Below are 17,613 nucleotides of genomic sequence, written 5' to 3' on the forward strand. Positions count from 1 at the left end.
CCACAAAAAAAACGGTAACGACTCTGTTGCACCTATGTCTGCCATGACAAAGGGAAGCTGATTAAAATTCAAATCTCAAATCTCTGTTCAACGTATGTTTGTTTTTAAGGTCACCGTTAGGTTCTAACATGTATGCCTACCTTAAATTCGGTCTGCCACGAGTGTTTCCACCAAATGCTGGGTCACAACGATCTCACAGACCCGGTCCAGGACCTGGCGGACCAGGACGAGGTAGGATTAATCGAGGATTTCGAGATAGTACTGGACATGGAGCAGGTTCATCGGGTTATGACAGCAGCGATAATGAGACACCAAGTAGAGCACCACAACATTTAAGGTAGGTTTTTACCAGTGTTTTAATTTGTATTTTTTAGATTTAAAATAGTCAGAAGGATCTTAGTTGTCAGTGAACGTGTTTGTGTTGGGGCTGTTTTTTGAAGGAGGATGTTGATTTTAGTGCTTGAGGTTTTCCCGAAAACTCTGCTCATGTAACCGGATGTGTTTCGCTAGATCAGTTACTGGTTGAAGTGATTGGTAAATAGCCTTTCGTCAAATGTCACTAAGTATTGTATAACCAAAAGGTATATCTGGGGATATTGAATCTCATTTAGTTTGGATGTTATCTCCACTCCTGTGCGGTGTATAGATTAAGTGCTGTTCATTTACAGGATATACCAGCTGAATGCAGACGAATTAAAGGTTTCTTCCTTAATCAACGTCAGCGTATGCTAATCCTGCGATGGTCTTTAATGACACCAAAGATTTAGTTGTGTCCTTTTCAAACGCGCTCGAAAGGTAGTAATCCATTAAGGTTACAAACCCTCGTCAGGACAGCATAAAGGGTATATACCCTAGTAACCAATTTTGGTCAAAATTTTTTATTCCCTCATTCAGTGCAAGGAATAACCTTATAGCAGCGAGACAAACTTAAGCAAACATAGACATCCATGATGACTGGGATTCGAAACCAGATCAGCGAGATACCTACCCCCTCAACAATCGCATCAGAATCTAATCACCCTCATCTACCTTCCTCTGTTGCACTATAGTTCAAAAAGTCATTCCTTGGTCTCCTGAATTTATTACCTTCATTCTTCTCCGTCGAGCAAGCGTATCATTCGATTTGTGAAATAAATCAGCATGTGGCCTGCGCAGTCCACGGAGCTCACCTACACGTCTGTTGTGGAGTTTTCTAGATGGCCATCAGGGTCGGAATTTTGCTGTCATCCATGTACTATATATGGCATGCTCCCTGAAGGTTCCGAATCTTAATTTGCGCGATGGCTACTAGTTCACTCTGTAAGAGATATACGTCTCTTTTTCTTTCATCATATATTGCCCTTCTTCCTTGGACCCTTTCCCTGATTCTGGTTAATTGTGCATGCCTTACTGCCATAAAAGATCGGCCGTATAAATGTTTTCTATATTGTTAACTTTCTTTTCCTATGTCCATTTTTAAGGCTTTATGTAAAACATTACATCGAGGGCTTGGTTAAAGCCCTATCGGCTTACTCCTACGGTGAGAATTGTTCGCTCCCTGCTGTTTTTTCGTAAGCACTCTAACCTTCGAAGATCCTCCCGAATACAGCTTATGGTGACACTAATTGCATTCCACATTTCCTGGGATTAGAGCATTTGCGGAATGATCGCTTCCACTTGTAAAAGAAGTTGAAGCTGTTCCCTATAATTTGCAAATCTCGGACGTATGAGGAGTATGTGCTCCGGATCCTCGTATTCGTTTATGCACCCAGAACATAAGGGAGAATCGTCATGTCCAAAACAATGAATATATCTGCCGTATCTATTATATCCACTTAGAAATTGGGTCAAGTGATAGTGGACATCTTCATGTCTGTGCGTAATCCACCACTAAATATTTGGAATTAGCCTGTACGGCCCCTTATGAGAATTATCGAAATGTTCTCTTTTTTCTTGTCGTCGATCTTCGGCATTGTGGTCACTACGTGGTTTACAATTATATAGTGTTCGGATCTCCTCAGCGAAAATATAAATGGGCACTATTCCCGCGACTACAAAAAGTGCTTCGTCTGAAGTTGTTCGGAATGGGTTAGCGACCCTTAACGCGCTCAGACGATATACTGAAGATAATTTTCTCCTATATGCCTGAACATTAAGGGCTTTTGTCCAAACGAGTGCTGTATGCAGAAAACTGGATGACCACACCCTGGCTAGTAGCAGCCTTATCGGTGGTTTGAATCCTCCAATATTGGGCATCATGCTAGTTAACGCAGTTACAGCTTTTCCTGCTTTCTCGCCCGCATAGTTCAATTGTTTCTCCAAGGTTAATCGATGATCCAGCATAACGCCGAGGTATTTGATGAAAGGCTTGAACTCAATCATATGCTGCCCCACACGAAACAGTGGAGTTTCTTTCAGTTTACGGCTGCTGATCAGTACAGCCTCTCTAATCCATGTGATACCAACCAATCCTTGATCAGCCAACCAACCGATGTTTCACATGCCCAGATAACATCCTCCAGGTGTTTGTCTGCTACAAAAATTGCAATGTCGTCTGCATAGCCGATAGAGGTAGCTTATCACGGAAGTCTAATGCTCATGACTGGGAATTGTAGAGGAGCTTTCTATCCACGAAATATTTCCTGATGATTAGTTGAATATATGAGGGGACATTCAGCTGGCTTAAGGATTTTATTATATGCTGTCATTGCAGCGTCGAGGGTGATGATGGCATAGCATTTATTAGTACCACCCTGCAACCTTGTATCGCAGTTGATTTCTCTGCCGGATTGACTACTGCGTTTATAGTATCCATTGTAGGTCGGCCGGCGCGAAAACCATATTGTTGTGTGAACATGTCTCCTGTTTCTTCTACAAATGGAGAGCAGCCTGTTGCCTATAATAAGCTTCAGCAACTTTCTTATACTGTCCAGCAAACAAATGGGACGATGGCTCTCCAGGTTGTTTACCACTCTTTGGTTACAGCATCAGCATTTGCCTTTTCCACTGAGTCGGGAAGGTGCCCTCTTTCAAGCAGGAATTAAAAGTATAAACGAACCACTCCGGTCTTGCTTTTATCGCCGTCTTTAAAGTCATATTCGGTATTCCATCCAGTCCGGGGCCTTTTTTGCATTTATATTTTCGCAGGCAATGCGGTAAGCCAAGCTCATCCTCTATTATACTTGGGATATCCTTTGTGGGATGCTCTCTTTCGACGGCAATAGTGCATTTGCTTTGCTGTGGGAATAGAGTGGTCACTATTCTTCCCAATAAAAATGGGCAATTTATCTGCGGGGCCCTGCCTACTTTCAACTTACCCATTACCGCTCTATAGGCTCCTCCTCACGGGTTAATGTCGGCCTCTTCGCAGAGTTTCCTCTGCAATTTCCTGCTCATCCTTTGTGCGTTGGTAATGTCTACTCACTTGCAAGCATATGGTACCTAGTCGTTTGATTTCGTCCTAATAACTATTCCTAATAACTTAGTGAACATTTCCACGTCAAACATCTTTGAACTCCACTGCTTCGTCCGGTATGACTTTATGTCTTTTGGATGCTCCGTTCTCCTGTTCTCCACCACACTAAACAGTATAGCTTGATGGTCTTTAGGCATGTAGTGTTCACTAGCTCGCTAGGTAAGGTCCCTCATTAATTCACTCCTTACGAAGGTAATATCTACCACTGAACATATCCTGTCTTTTCGAAAGGTATAGGTACTTCCGATATTAGCCATAATTATGTCCACTGAAGAAAAAGCTTCCAGAAATATGAGCCGGAGATATTTTCTCCCGAGTTCTACAGACCTTCGCTTTGCCAGCATCTAGCAACTTGTTAACCCAGGCAGCTGGCAAGCTAATGATTGCCGTTTGCGTGCCACCGTATGCTTTCCGTAAATTTTTTATTGCGTCAATATTGTAACTTCCTCACCTAAGGATCTATCAACCCGTAGGGTTGCAGAGGCAGCTCTTTGGATCATGTAGTTAATTTGGTTCCACGATTCTTCTACATTCGTAATAGTTGGTAATCGTGTGGATCTCGGCAGAGCCCCGTTTTCGTAGTTGAAACTGGGGGTCATCTGGTACCCAGAGTTCACCGTTTTTGGCCACACCTTTACCATTTTGACTATTCAGCCCTCGGCACGGTAGTCACATCTCGATTTGGGGTTTTGACTACCGCTTGGCTTCAGGTGTTACCTCTCGTTTCCTAGAGGATTCTCCTTACTGAGCTTCCTCACCACGACAAGGTAGGTAATCATCGAGGGAGTTGTACCCCCTTTCCGCCACCATACATTTTTTCTATTTTTCGCTGCATATTGCCACGACCAAGGCTAACAGTTAAAGTTTAGATTAAGTATTTTTCTATTATTATGGCTTCATAAAAATTATACTCTACCTTTCAGAAAATACCGAAGCGAATCCGATTTTCGAGCCATTGTAGGAATTGGTGGATCTCGACCAAGTTCGAGAGCAGCGCATGGAAACATTCCACTTTCTGCATTACGACAAGCTAACAGTCGAGCAAGCATAGCAGGTTTTACCCCAACCCCCAACCTTTCACTTTGCACCTTTACCAAATTCTTTCTTCCAGGAACTCATGTAAATCATCATCATGTGCCAAATGGAAAACACTACGGTCATCGATCACACAGTGAAGCTGATCTCCTTGGTACCGACATTGGTTACGACTATGAATCACGTATTTATGCCAGCTCGCGTGGTCGGGCAGAAACAGAATTAACCGCAAATCGACGTCAATCGAGTGGTGGTTTAATTTATCCAAATATTCAAGTGCATTGTTTAGATGTGAGTCCAACCCTTAGGGGTGTATCACTTCAAGCGAAAGCAGGAGATTTGTTCGCCATTATGGCTACATCACATAGAGAAGGAACAGCTCTAACTGAATGCCTGGCCGGCTTGACTAACAGAATTGGCGGCGAGATATTAGTCAATGGCCAGCAGATCAACAAATTTGGTCTGAAGGAGCTGTGCGGATTCGTCCCGGCGCTAGAAAATTCATCCTTAGATCTGCGAATGAGCGTGCAAAGTACTCTCAATTTCCATGCATCCTTACGTGGGCCGTACGACACTAGCGATTTAAAGGAGAGGGTAAGGTCCTTTTTCAACTGACATCCCCAATTAATCTTAGTGCCACCAATTCCCCTTCACAGATAAACATGTTAATAGAAGACCTGGGCTTAACAGCCGTAAGAACTGCAAACGTTTCGCGTTTGACCTACTCAGAGAAACAAAGACTTAGCGTAGCATGTCAGCTACTGACTCAAGCCACAATCTTGATACTCGATCAAGTCACAAGTAAAATGGATATTTTCGATACATTTTTCTTAGTCGAATACTTAAGGCAATGGGCGAGCAGTGGACGAATAGTCATCATGACCTTACAGCCACCCACTTTCGAAATCTTATCCATGTGCACATCCGTGCTATTGCTTTCAGGCGGCAGAACAGTATTTTCAGGAAGTAGAGCAGACCTGCCGCGACATATGGGCTCTTTGGGATATCCATGTCCGCCATTCAAAAATCCAGCAGATTATTACCGTAAGTAGATAAAATCCTTCCTCTTCGAAGTGAGTCAATTGATCATGATCCTCCTTTAGTGGATCTTGTTACTTTGGATGATCTTTCGGCGGCCGCTATGCTGGAATCCTCGGCTCGAATTGAATCATTGGCAACATCGTGGGACCAAATAAGCTCCGAACCACCTATGGCCGCACCGCCAGCCAACTTACCGGCGTTCACAATGCGGGCTGGATTCTTCGGCCAAATTGGTGCTTTGTTCAAGAGGTTCATAGTGTACAAGCAGCCGGGATCGTTGCTGTCGTGGATCAGTAAGCTAATCGCAGCAGCTGTGCTTTCGTTATTTATTGGATGTATATTTTGGGATGTGCCGGCGTCAGATCCACAACTTAATTTTAACGATAGGTTAGGCTATCACCATTGCATCATGGCGATTGCATACTGGCCACTTCTAATGTTGACAATTCGTGATGTCTATGAAGATAGGAAGTATGCGGAACGAGATATTCGGCTGGGGTTGTATTCGCGATATCTGTACATTTGCATTCAGGTGAGGAATATTTGGTTGCATATTTTTAGCACATTATCTAATATCATTCTTTTATAGTGTTTGTTGGGACTGTTCCCTAGCCTGTGTATATGGTTGGCGTACTTACTTCCTGCACATAGTATGGCTGGCCTTTATTCTTACACAAAAAGCAGCGACACGGGCATATACCTGTATATGGGTGAGTTGACTTCAACGGAAACTTGGAGAGAGAAATTCTAATTAAATTTCATCCCAGGGTACATGCTCCTCTACCTAACTGTCATACAGACCTTGACTTTGTTCAGCACGAATTTCATGCCGACGAAGATATCATCAACAGTATTCGCAACATTAGCATCAATTGGTCTACTGACGGTCGGAGGTTACACAGTGCATCCGCGTGATTTGTCCAGATACTGGTCATGGTCACAAATCATATCACCGGAGAAATGGCTACTACCGGTTCTTGTTGCAGATGAGTTCAGCAACGAAACTCTAGCCAAGGCTGCATCAATTCAACCGTGCAGAAATAAGCAGGTATTCATTGGTCTTTGTTTCGAATATGAAAATTAAAATTAGCGCAATTCAAAATGCATCAAATTCACGCTCATTAATTGAATTGCAGATACAGCGCTATGAGATCATTGTTCAGCAACCATGCCCCGTTCCGAATGGGACCCTGGTACTGGCCGACTTTAAGCTTCTTCCACAAGATCACATTCTCGATACGCATGATATGGTCGAGAGTTCAGTAATAGCTTTAGTTTTAGGAGCAGTTATCCTCTTCATGTTAACATTCATTGTCTTCGTATTTAACTGTCGGAGGATCTTCAAGAAGGAGAAGAAATCTTAAGTAACTCAACAATCTATATATTCCCTCATGATGGCGCTATTACATTAGTATATCCACACGACATCGTTAGGTAGCTGTTTTTAAATAATTCACATTCATTGTAAAATAAAATCGTAATTAATAGATATACGTACGTACAAAGTATAGATTTACATATTAAACCCGTAATGAAATGGTAGCTATTATTTTTATATCGTGCTCTAATCAAACGTGCATTATTTTGTTAAACATATTATTAAGATGTAAATGAAAAATAAAGGAACTAACTGTTGCAGCAATACAAACACATACTTTGTTTCCATTTCGCGCTGTTCGACAGCAACCCTTTACATGGGATAAAGCCTTAATCATCCCTTGAGAGCTGGAAGAAACTACCTTTCCACTTCAACTGCTTGAAAAATTCAGCTCCGTCTATGTATCTACATTTAATTATCTCCCTATCAAAAATCTTGACCAAATGCCTAACCATCCCTCTAATTCTGTTCTCTTCAGTGGTGGATTTATTGTGAGGAGCAAAATTCGAGACCACTACTATCGGGGCAGGGTCTGCCTGCAAAACGGTATATACGGGGTTTGGGCACAGGAAAATTGTTGAAATTTCGGGGAATCTTGGCAAACCCTTTAAACGCTTATATCTAACTTAATATTCAGAATTTCGCAAACAGGACTTTAATTTGTGATCACTTCCATTAGTGGAGGGTCTGAGCTATAAAGAGGTTTATGGACTGTTCCGTCTGGGGGCCAAGAAAATTCCTGAAATTTCAAGGAATGTTGGGACAAGCTTCAAACGCGTATATCTTCTTTAATATTGAGAATTTCGCAAAAAGGAGCTGAATTTGCGATCTTTTCCATTAGTGGAGGGTCTGAGCTTCAAAGCGGTATATAGGCTGTATGACCTGGGTGCCAGGGAAATTTTTAAAATTTCAAGGAATCCTGGGAAAAACTTTTAACGCTTTTCCCCATTTTCGTCGCCTTCATTCCACAGGCTATACACTTACCCCCTGACGCTGATAACCTCAGATCTCATGATCACGAATCGGGTTTATTTTCATTTGGTTCTATGTACTAAGCGAGAAATTAACATTTAAATCCCCGAAAATTGATTTTTCAGCTTTTCCCCCATTTTCGTCGCCTTCAAAGCAAAGGCTATACACTTACCCCCAGACGCTGATACCCTCAGATCTCATGATCACGAATCGGGTTTATTTTCATTTGGTTCTATGTACTAAGCGAGAAATAAACATTTAAATCCTCGAAAATTGATTTTTCAGCTTTTCCCCCATTTTCGTCGCCTTCAAAGCAAAGGCTATACACTTACCCCCAGACGCTGATACCCTCAGATCTCATGATCACGAATCGGGTTTCTTTTCATTTAGTTGTATGTACTAAGCGAGAAATTAACATTTAAATCCTCGAAAATTGATTTTTCAGCTTTTCCCCATTTTCGTCGCCTTCAAAGCAAAGGCTATACACTTACCCCCAGACGCTGATACCCTTAGATCTCATGATCACGAATCGGGTTTCTTTTCATTTAGTTCTATGTACTAAGCGAGAAATTAACATTTAAATCCCCGAAAATTGATTTTTCAGCTTTTCCACCATTTTCGTCGCCTTCAAGCCAAAGGCTATACACTTACCCCCAGACGCTGATACCCTCAGATCTCATGATCGCGAATCAGGTTCCTTTTCATCTAGTTGTTTGTACTAAGCGAGAAATTGACATTTAAATCCTCGAAAATTGATTTTTCAGCTTTCCCCCATTTTCGTCGCCTTCAAAGCAAAGGCTATACACTTACCCCCAGACGCTGATACCCTCAGATTTCATGATCGCGAATCAGGGTCCTTTTCATTTAGTTGTATGTACTAAGCGAGAAATTGACATTTAAATCCTCGAAAAATGAGTTTTCAGTTTTCCCCCATTTTCGTCGCCTTCAAACCAAAGGCTATACACTTACCCCCAGACGCTGCTACCCGCAGATCTCATGATTACGAATCAGGTTTCTTTTCATTTAGTTGTATGTACTAAGCGAGAAATTGACATTTAAATCCTCGAAAAATGAGTTTTCAGCTTCTCCCCCATTTTCGTCGCCTTCAAACCAAAGGCTATACACTTACCCCCAGACGCTGATACCCGCAGATCTCATGATTACGAATCAGGTTTCTTTTCATTTAGTTGTATGTACTAAGCGAGAAATTAACATTTAATTCCTCGAAAATTGATTTTACAGCTTTTCCCCCATTTTCGTCGCCTTCAAACCAAAGGCTATACACTAACCCCCAGACGCTGATACCCGCAGATCTCATGATCATGAATCAGGTTAATTTTCATTTAGTTGTATGTACTAAGCGAGAAATAAACATTTACATCCTCGAGAATTGATTTTTCAGCTTTTCCTCCATTTTCGTCGCCTCCAAAGCAAAGGCTATACACTTACCCCCAGACGCTGATACCCGCAGATCTCATGATCATGAATCACGTTAATTTTCATTTAGTTGTATCTACTAAGCGAGAAATCAACATTTAATTCCTCGAAAATTGATTTTACAGCATTTCCCCCATTTTCGTCGCCTTCAAAGCAAAGGCTATACACTTACCCCCGGGCGCTGATAACCTCAGATCTCATGATCACGAATCAGGTTTATTTTCATTTAGTTCTATGTACTAAGCGAGAAATTAACATTTAAATCCTCGAAAATTGATTTTTCAGCTTTTCCCCCATTTTCATCGCCTTCAAGCCAAAGGCTATACACTTACCCCCAGACGCTGATACCCTCAGATCTCATGATCACGAATCAGGTTTATTTTCATTTAGTTCTATGCACTAAGCGAGAAATTAACATTTAATTGCTCGAAAATTGATTTTACAGCTTTTCCCCCATTTTCGTCGCCTTCAAAGCAAAGGCTATACACTTACCCCCAGGCGCTGATACCCTCAGATCTCATGATCACGAATCAGGTTTATTTTCATTTAGTTCTATGTACTAAGCGAGAAATTAATATTTAAATCCTCGAAAATTGATTTTTCAGCTTTTCCTCCATTTTCGTCGCCTTCAAACCAAAGGCTATACACTTACCCCCAGACGCTGATAGCCTCAGATCTCATGATCACGAATCGGGGTTCTCTTCATTTAGTTCTATGTACTAAGCGAGAAATTAACATTTAAATCCTCGAAAACCGATTTTTCAGCTTTTCTCCCATTTTCGTCGCCTTCAAAGCAAAGGCTATACACTTACCCCCAGACGCTGATAGCCTCAGATCTCATGATCACGAATCGGGTTTCTCTTCATTTAGTTCTATGTACTAAGCGAGAAATTAACATTTAAATCCTCGAAAACCGATTTTTCAGCTTTTCTCCCATTTTCGTCGCCTTCAAACCAAAGGCTATACACTTACCCCCAGACGCTGATAGCCTCAGATCTCATGATTACGAATCAGGTTTATTTTCATTTAGTTGTATCTACTAAGCGAGAAATTAACATTTAAATCCTCGAAAATTGATTTTTCAGCTTTTCCCCCATTTTCGTCGCCTTCAAGCCAAAGGCTATACACTTACCCCCAGACAATGATACCCTCAGATCTCATGATCGCGAATCAGGTTTATTTTCATTTAGTTCTATGTACTAAGCGAGAAATTAACATTTATATCCTCGAAAATTGATTTTTCAGCTTTTCCCCCATTTTCGTCGCCTTCAAAGCAAAGGCTATACACTTACCCCCAGACGCTGATACCCTCAGATCTCATGATCACGAATCGGGTTTCTTTTCATTTAGTTGTATGTACTAAGCGAGAAATTAACATTTAAATCCTCGAAAATTGATTTTTCAGCTTTTCCCCATTTTCGTCGCCTTCAAAGCAAAGGCTATACACTTACCCCCAGACGCTGATACCCTCAGATCTCATGATCACGAATCGGGTTTCTTTTCATTTAGTTCTATGTACTAAGCGAGAAATTAACATTTAAATCCTCGAAAATTGATTTTTCAGCTTTTCCACCATTTTCGTCGCCTTCAAAGCAAAGGCTATACACTTACCCCCAGACGCTGATACCCTCAGATCTCATGATCACGAATCAGGTTCCTTTTCATCTAGTTGTATGTACTAAGCGAGAAATTAACATTTATAATCCTCGAAAATTGATTTTTCAGCTTTCCCCCATTTTCGTCGCCTTCAAAGCAAAGGCTATACACTTACCCCCAGACGCTGATACCCTCAGATTTCATGATCGCGAATCAGGGTCCTTTTCATTTAGTTGTATGTACTAAGCGAGAAATTGAACATTTAAATCCTCGAAAATGAGTTTTCAGTTTTCCCCCATTTTCGTCGCCTTCAAACCAAAGGCTATACACTTACCCCCAGACGCTGATACCCGCAGATCTCATGATTACGAATCAGGTTTCTTTTCATTTAGTTGTATGTACTAAGCGAGAAATTAACATTTAATTCCTCGAAAATTGATTTTATAGCTTTTCCCTCATTTTCGTCGCCTTCAAACCAAAGGCTATACACTACCCCCAGGCGCTGATACCCTCAGATCTCATGATCACGAATCAGGTTTATTTTCATTTAGTTCTATGTACTAAGCGAGAAATTAACATTTAAATCCTCGAAAATTGATTTTTCAGCTTTTCCCCCATTTTCAGTCGCCTTCAAAGCAAAGGCTATACACTTACCCCCAGACGCTGATACCCTCAGATCTCATGATCACGAATCAGGTTTATTTTCATTTAGTTCTATGTACTAAGCGAGAAATAACTATTTAAATCCTCGAAAATTGATTTTTCAGCTTTTCCTCCATTTTCGTCGCCTTCAAAGCAAAGGCTATACACTTACCCCCAGACGCTGATAGCCCTCAGATCTCATGATCACGAATCGGGTTTCTTTTCATTTAGTTCTATGTACTAAGCGAGAAATTAACATTTATATCCTCGAAAATTGATTTTACAGCTTTTCCCCCATTTTCGTCGCCTTCAAAGCAAAGGCTATACACTTACCCCCAGACGCTGATACCCTCAGATCTCATGATCACTGAATCAGGTTATTTTCATTTAGTTGTATGTACTAAGCGAGAAATAAACATTTATATCCTCGAGAATTGATTTTTCAGCTTTTCCTCCATTTTCGTCGCCTTCAAAGCAAAGGCTATACACTTACCCCCAGACGCTGATACCCGCAGATCTCATGATCATGAATCACGTTAATTTTCATTTAGTTGTATCTACTAAGCGAGAAATCAACATTTAATTCCTCGAAAATTGATTTTACAGCATTTCCCCCATTTTCGTCGCCTTCAAAGCAAAGGCTATACACTTACCCCCGGCGCTGATACCCTCAGATCTCATGATCACGAATCAGGTTTATTTTCATTTAGTTCTATGTACTAAGCGAGAAATTAACATTTAAATCCTCGAAAATTGATTTTTCAGCTTTTCCCCCATTTTCAGTCGCCTTCAAGCCAAAGGCTATACACTTACCCCCAGACGCTGATACCCTCAGATCTCATGATCACGAATCAGGTTTATTTTCATTTAGTTCTATGCACTAAGCGAGAAATTAACATTTAATTGCTCGAAAATTGATTTTACAGCTTTTCCCCCATTTTCGTCGCCTTCAAAGCAAAGGCTATACACTTACCCCCAGACGCTGATACCCTCAGATCTCATGATCACGAATCAGGTTTATTTTCATTTAGTTCTATGTACTAAGCGAGAAATTAATATTTAAATCCTCGAAAATTGATTTTTCAGCTTTTCCTCCATTTTCGTCGCCTTCAAAGCAAAGGCTATACACTTACCCCCAGACGCTGATAGCCCTCAGATCTCATGATCACGAATCGGGTTCTCTTTCATTTAGTTCTATGTACTAAGCGAGAAATTAACATTTAAATCCTCGAAAACTGATTTTTCAGCTTTTCTCCCATTTTCGTCGCCTTCAAAGCAAAGGCTATACACTTACCCCCAGACGCTGATAGCCTCAGATCTCATGATCACGAATCAGGGTTTCTCTTCATTTAGTTCTATGTACTAAGCGAGAAATTAACATTTAAATCCTCGAAAACTGATTTTTCAGCTTTTCTCCCATTTTCGTCGCCTTCAAAGCAAAGGCTATACACTTACCCCCAGACGCTGATAGCCTCAGATCTCATGATCACGAATCAGGTTTATTTTCATTTAGTTGTATGTACTAAGCGAGAAATAACATTTAAATCCTCGAAAATTGATTTTTCAGCTTTTCCCCCATTTTCGTCGCCTTCAAAGCCAAAGGCTATACACTTACCCCCAGACACTGATACCCTCAGATCTCATGATCACGAATCAGGTTTATTTTCATTTAGTTGTATGTACTAAGCGAGAAATTAACATTTATATCCTCGAAAATTGATTTTTCAGCTTTTCCCCCATTTTCGTCGCCTTCAAAGCAAAGGCTATACACTTACCCCCAGACGCTGATACCCTCAGATCTCATGATCACGAATCAGGGTTTCTTTTCATTTAGTTGTATGTACTAAGCGAGAAATAACATTTAATCCTCGAAAATTGATTTTTCAGCTTTTCCCCATTTTCGTCGCCTTCAAAGCAAAGGCTATACACTTACCCCCAGACGCTGATACCCTCAGATCTCATGATCACGAATCGGGTTTCTTTTCATTTAGTTGTATGTACTAAGCGAGAAATAACATTTATATCCTCGAAAATTGATTTTTCAGCTTTTCCCCATTTTCGTCGCCTTCAAGCAAAGGCTATACACTTACCCCCAGACGCTGATACCCTCAGATCTCATGATCACGAATCAGGTTTCTTTTCATCTAGTTGTATGTACTAAGCGAGAAATAACATTTATAATCCTCGAAAATTGATTTTTCAGCTTTTCCCCCATTTTCGTCGCCTTCAAAGCAAAGGCTATACACTTACCCCCAGACGCTGATACCCTCAGATCTCATGATCACGAATCAGGTTTCTTTTCATTTAGTTGTATGTACTAAGCGAGAAATTAACATTTAAATCCTCGAAAATTGATTTTTCAGCTTTTCCCCCATTTTCGTCGCCTTCAAAGCAAAGGCTATACACTTACCCCCAGACGCTGATACCCTCAGATCTCATGATCACGAATCAGGTTTCTTTTCATTTAGTTGTATGTACTAAGCGAGAAATAACATTTAATTCCTCGAAAATTGATTTTTACAGCTTTTCCCTCATTTTCGTCGCCTTCAAAGCAAAGGCTATACACTTACCCCCAGACGCTGATACCCGCAGATCTCATGATCACGAATCAGGTTATTTTCATTTAGTTGTATGTACTAAGCGAGAAATAAACATTTACATCCTCGAGAATTGATTTTTCAGCTTTTCCTCCATTTTCGTCGCCTTCAAAGCAAAGGCTATACACTTACCCCCAGACGCTGATACCCTCAGATCTCATGATCACGAATCATGTTATTTTCATTTAGTTGTATGTACTAAGCGAGAAATAAACATTTAATTCCTCGAAAATTGATTTTTACAGCTTTTCCCCCATTTTCGTCGCCTTCAAAGCAAAGGCTATACACTTACCCCCAGGACGCTGATACCCTCAGATCTCATGATCACGAATCAGGTTTATTTTCATTTAGTTGCTATGTACTAAGCGAGAAATAACATTTAATATCCTCGAAAATTGATTTTTCAGCTTTTCCCCCATTTTCAGTCGCCTTCAAGCAAAGGCTATACACTTACCCCCAGACGCTGATACCCTCAGATCTCATGATCACGAATCAGGTTTATTTTCATTTAGTTGTATGTACTAAGCGAGAAATAACATTTATATCCTCGAAAATTGATTTTTCAGCTTTTCCTCCATTTTCGTCGCCTTCAAAGCAAAGGCTATACACTTACCCCCAGACGCTGATAGCCCTCAGATCTCATGATCACGAATCAGGGTTTCTCTTTCATTTAGTTCTATGTACTAAGCGAGAAATCAACATTTATATCCTCGAAAATTGATTTTTACAGCTTTTCCCCCATTTTCGTCGCCTTCAAAGCAAAGGCTATACACTTACCCCCAGACGCTGATACCCTCAGATCTCATGATCACGAATCAGGTTTATTTTCATTTAGTTGTATGTACTAAGCGAGAAATTAACATTTAAATCCTCGAAAATTGATTTTTCAGCTTTTCCCCCATTTTCGTCGCCTTCAAAGCAAAGGCTATACACTTACCCCCAGACGCTGATACCCTCAGATCTCATGATCACGAATCAGGTTTATTTTCATTTAGTTGTATGTACTAAGCGAGAAATAAACATTTATATCCTCGAAAATTGATTTTTCAGCTTTTCCCCCATTTTCGTCGCCTTCAAAGCAAAGGCTATACACTTACCCCCAGACGCTGATACCCTCAGATCTCATGATCACGAATCAGGTTTCTTTTCATTTAGTTGTATGTACTAAGCGAGAAATAAACATTTATATCCTCGAAAATTGATTTTTCAGCTTTTCCCCCATTTTCGTCGCCTTCAAAGCAAAGGCTATACACTTACCCCCAGACGCTGATACCCTCAGATCTCATGATCACGAATCAGGGTTTCTTTTCATTTAGTTGTATGTACTAAGCGAGAAATAAACATTTATATCCTCGAAAATTGATTTTTCAGCTTTTCCCCCATTTTCGTCGCCTTCAAAGCAAAGGCTATACACTTACCCCCAGACGCTGATACCCTCAGATCTCATGATCACGAATCAGGTTTCTTTTCATTAGTTGTATGTACTAAGCGAGAAATAAACATTTATATCCTCGAAAATTGATTTTTCAAGCTTTTCCCCCATTTTCGTCGCCTTCAAAGCAAAGGCTATACACTTACCCCCAGACGCTGATACCCTCAGATCTCATGATCACGAATCAGGTTTATTTTCATTTAGTTGTATGTACTAAGCGAGAAATAAACATTTATATCCTCGAAAATTGATTTTTCAGCTTTTCCCCCATTTTCGTCGCCTTCAAAGCAAAGGCTATACACTTACCCCCAGACGCTGATACCCTCAGATCTCATGATCACGAATCAGGTTTATTTTCATTTAGTTGTATGTACTAAGCGAGAAATAAACATTTATATCCTCGAAAATTGATTTTTCAGCTTTTCCCCCATTTTCGTCGCCTTCAAAGCAAAGGCTATACACTTACCCCCAGACGCTGATACCCTCAGATCTCATGATCACGAATCAGGTTTATTTTCATTTAGTTGTATGTACTAAGCGAGAAATAAACATTTATATCCTCGAAAATTGATTTTTCAGCTTTTCCCCCATTTTCGTCGCCTTCAAAGCAAAGGCTATACACTTACCCCCAGACGCTGATACCCTCAGATCTCATGATCACGAATCAGGTTTATTTTCATTTAGTTCTATGTACTAAGCGAGAAATAAACATTTATATCCTCGAAAATTGATTTTTCAGCTTTTCCCCCATTTTCGTCGCCTTCAAAGCAAAGGCTATACACTTACCCCCAGACGCTGATACCCTCAGATCTCATGATCACGAATCAGGTTTATTTTCATTTAGTTGTATGTACTAAGCGAGAAATAAACATTTATATCCTCGAAAATTGATTTTTCAGCTTTTCCCCCATTTTCGTCGCCTTCAAAGCAAAGGCTATACACTTACCCCCAGACGCTGATACCCTCAGATCTCATGATCACGAATCAGGTTTATTTTCATTTAGTTGTATGTACTAAGCGAGAAATAAACATTTATATCCTCGAAAATTGATTTTTCAAGCTTTTCCCCCATTTTCGTCGCCTTCAAAGCAAAGGCTATACACTTACCCCCAGACGCTGATACCCTCAGATCTCATGATCACGAATCAGGTTTATTTTCATTTAGTTGTATGTACTAAGCGAGAAATAAACATTTATATCCTCGAAAATTGATTTTTCAAGCTTTTCCCCCATTTTCGTCGCCTTCAAAGCAAAGGCTATACACTTACCCCCAGACGCTGATACCCTCAGATCTCATGATCACGAATCAGGTTTATTTTCATTTAGTTGTATGTACTAAGCGAGAAATAAACATTTATATCCTCGAAAATTGATTTTTCAGCTTTTCCCCCATTTTCGTCGCCTTCAAAGCAAAGGCTATACACTTACCCCCAGACGCTGATACCCTCAGATCTCATGATCACGAATCAGGTTTATTTTCATTTAGTTGTATGTACTAAGCGAGAAATAAACATTTATATCCTCGAAAATTGATTTTTCAAGCTTTTCCCCCATTTTCGTCGCCTTCAAAGCAAAGGCTATACACTTACCCCCAGACGCTGATACCCTCAGATCTCATGATCACGAATCAGGTTTATTTTCATTTAGTTGTATGTACTAAGCGAGAAATAAACATTTATATCCTCGAAAATTGATTTTTCAGCTTTTCCCCCATTTTCGTCGCCTTCAAAGCAAAGGCTATACACTTACCCCCAGACGCTGATACCCTCAGATCTCATGATCACGAATCAGGTTTATTTTCATTTAGTTGTATGTACTAAGCGAGAAATAACATTTATATCCTCGAAAATTGATTTTTCAAGCTTTTCCCCCATTTTCGTCGCCTTCAAAGCAAAGGCTATACACTTACCCCCAGACGCTGATACCCTCAGATCTCATGATCACGAATCAGGTTTATTTTCATTTAGTTGTATGTACTAAGCGAGAAATAACATTTATATCCTCGAAAATTGATTTTTCAAGCTTTTCC

At 40.4% G+C, this 17,613-nt stretch overlaps 1 protein-coding gene across 2 annotated transcripts in view; it reads left to right on the forward strand.

The window, feature by feature from the left end:
* Positions 1–7,180, forward strand: part of LOC119659740 (ABC transporter G family member 4) — a 99,865-nt gene extending 92,685 nt beyond the window's left edge. For both annotated transcript variants that reach the window (XM_038068001.1, XM_038068002.1), the window contains exons 4-11: positions 110–337; positions 4,378–4,508; positions 4,566–5,083; positions 5,146–5,533; positions 5,593–6,062; positions 6,120–6,240; positions 6,298–6,578; positions 6,667–7,180. In XM_038068001.1, the coding sequence (XP_037923929.1) occupies positions 110–337; positions 4,378–4,508; positions 4,566–5,083; positions 5,146–5,533; positions 5,593–6,062; positions 6,120–6,240; positions 6,298–6,578; positions 6,667–6,894 (2,365 nt within the window). In that variant the 3' untranslated portion in view covers positions 6,895–7,180. The remainder of the gene's footprint in view (positions 1–109; positions 338–4,377; positions 4,509–4,565; positions 5,084–5,145; positions 5,534–5,592; positions 6,063–6,119; positions 6,241–6,297; positions 6,579–6,666) is intronic.
* The last annotated feature ends 10,433 nt before the right edge of the window (positions 7,181–17,613 follow it).

Source organism: Hermetia illucens, chromosome 6 (genome assembly GCF_905115235.1).
Source record: "Hermetia illucens chromosome 6, iHerIll2.2.curated.20191125, whole genome shotgun sequence".
Taxonomy (NCBI): domain Eukaryota; kingdom Metazoa; phylum Arthropoda; class Insecta; order Diptera; family Stratiomyidae; genus Hermetia; species Hermetia illucens.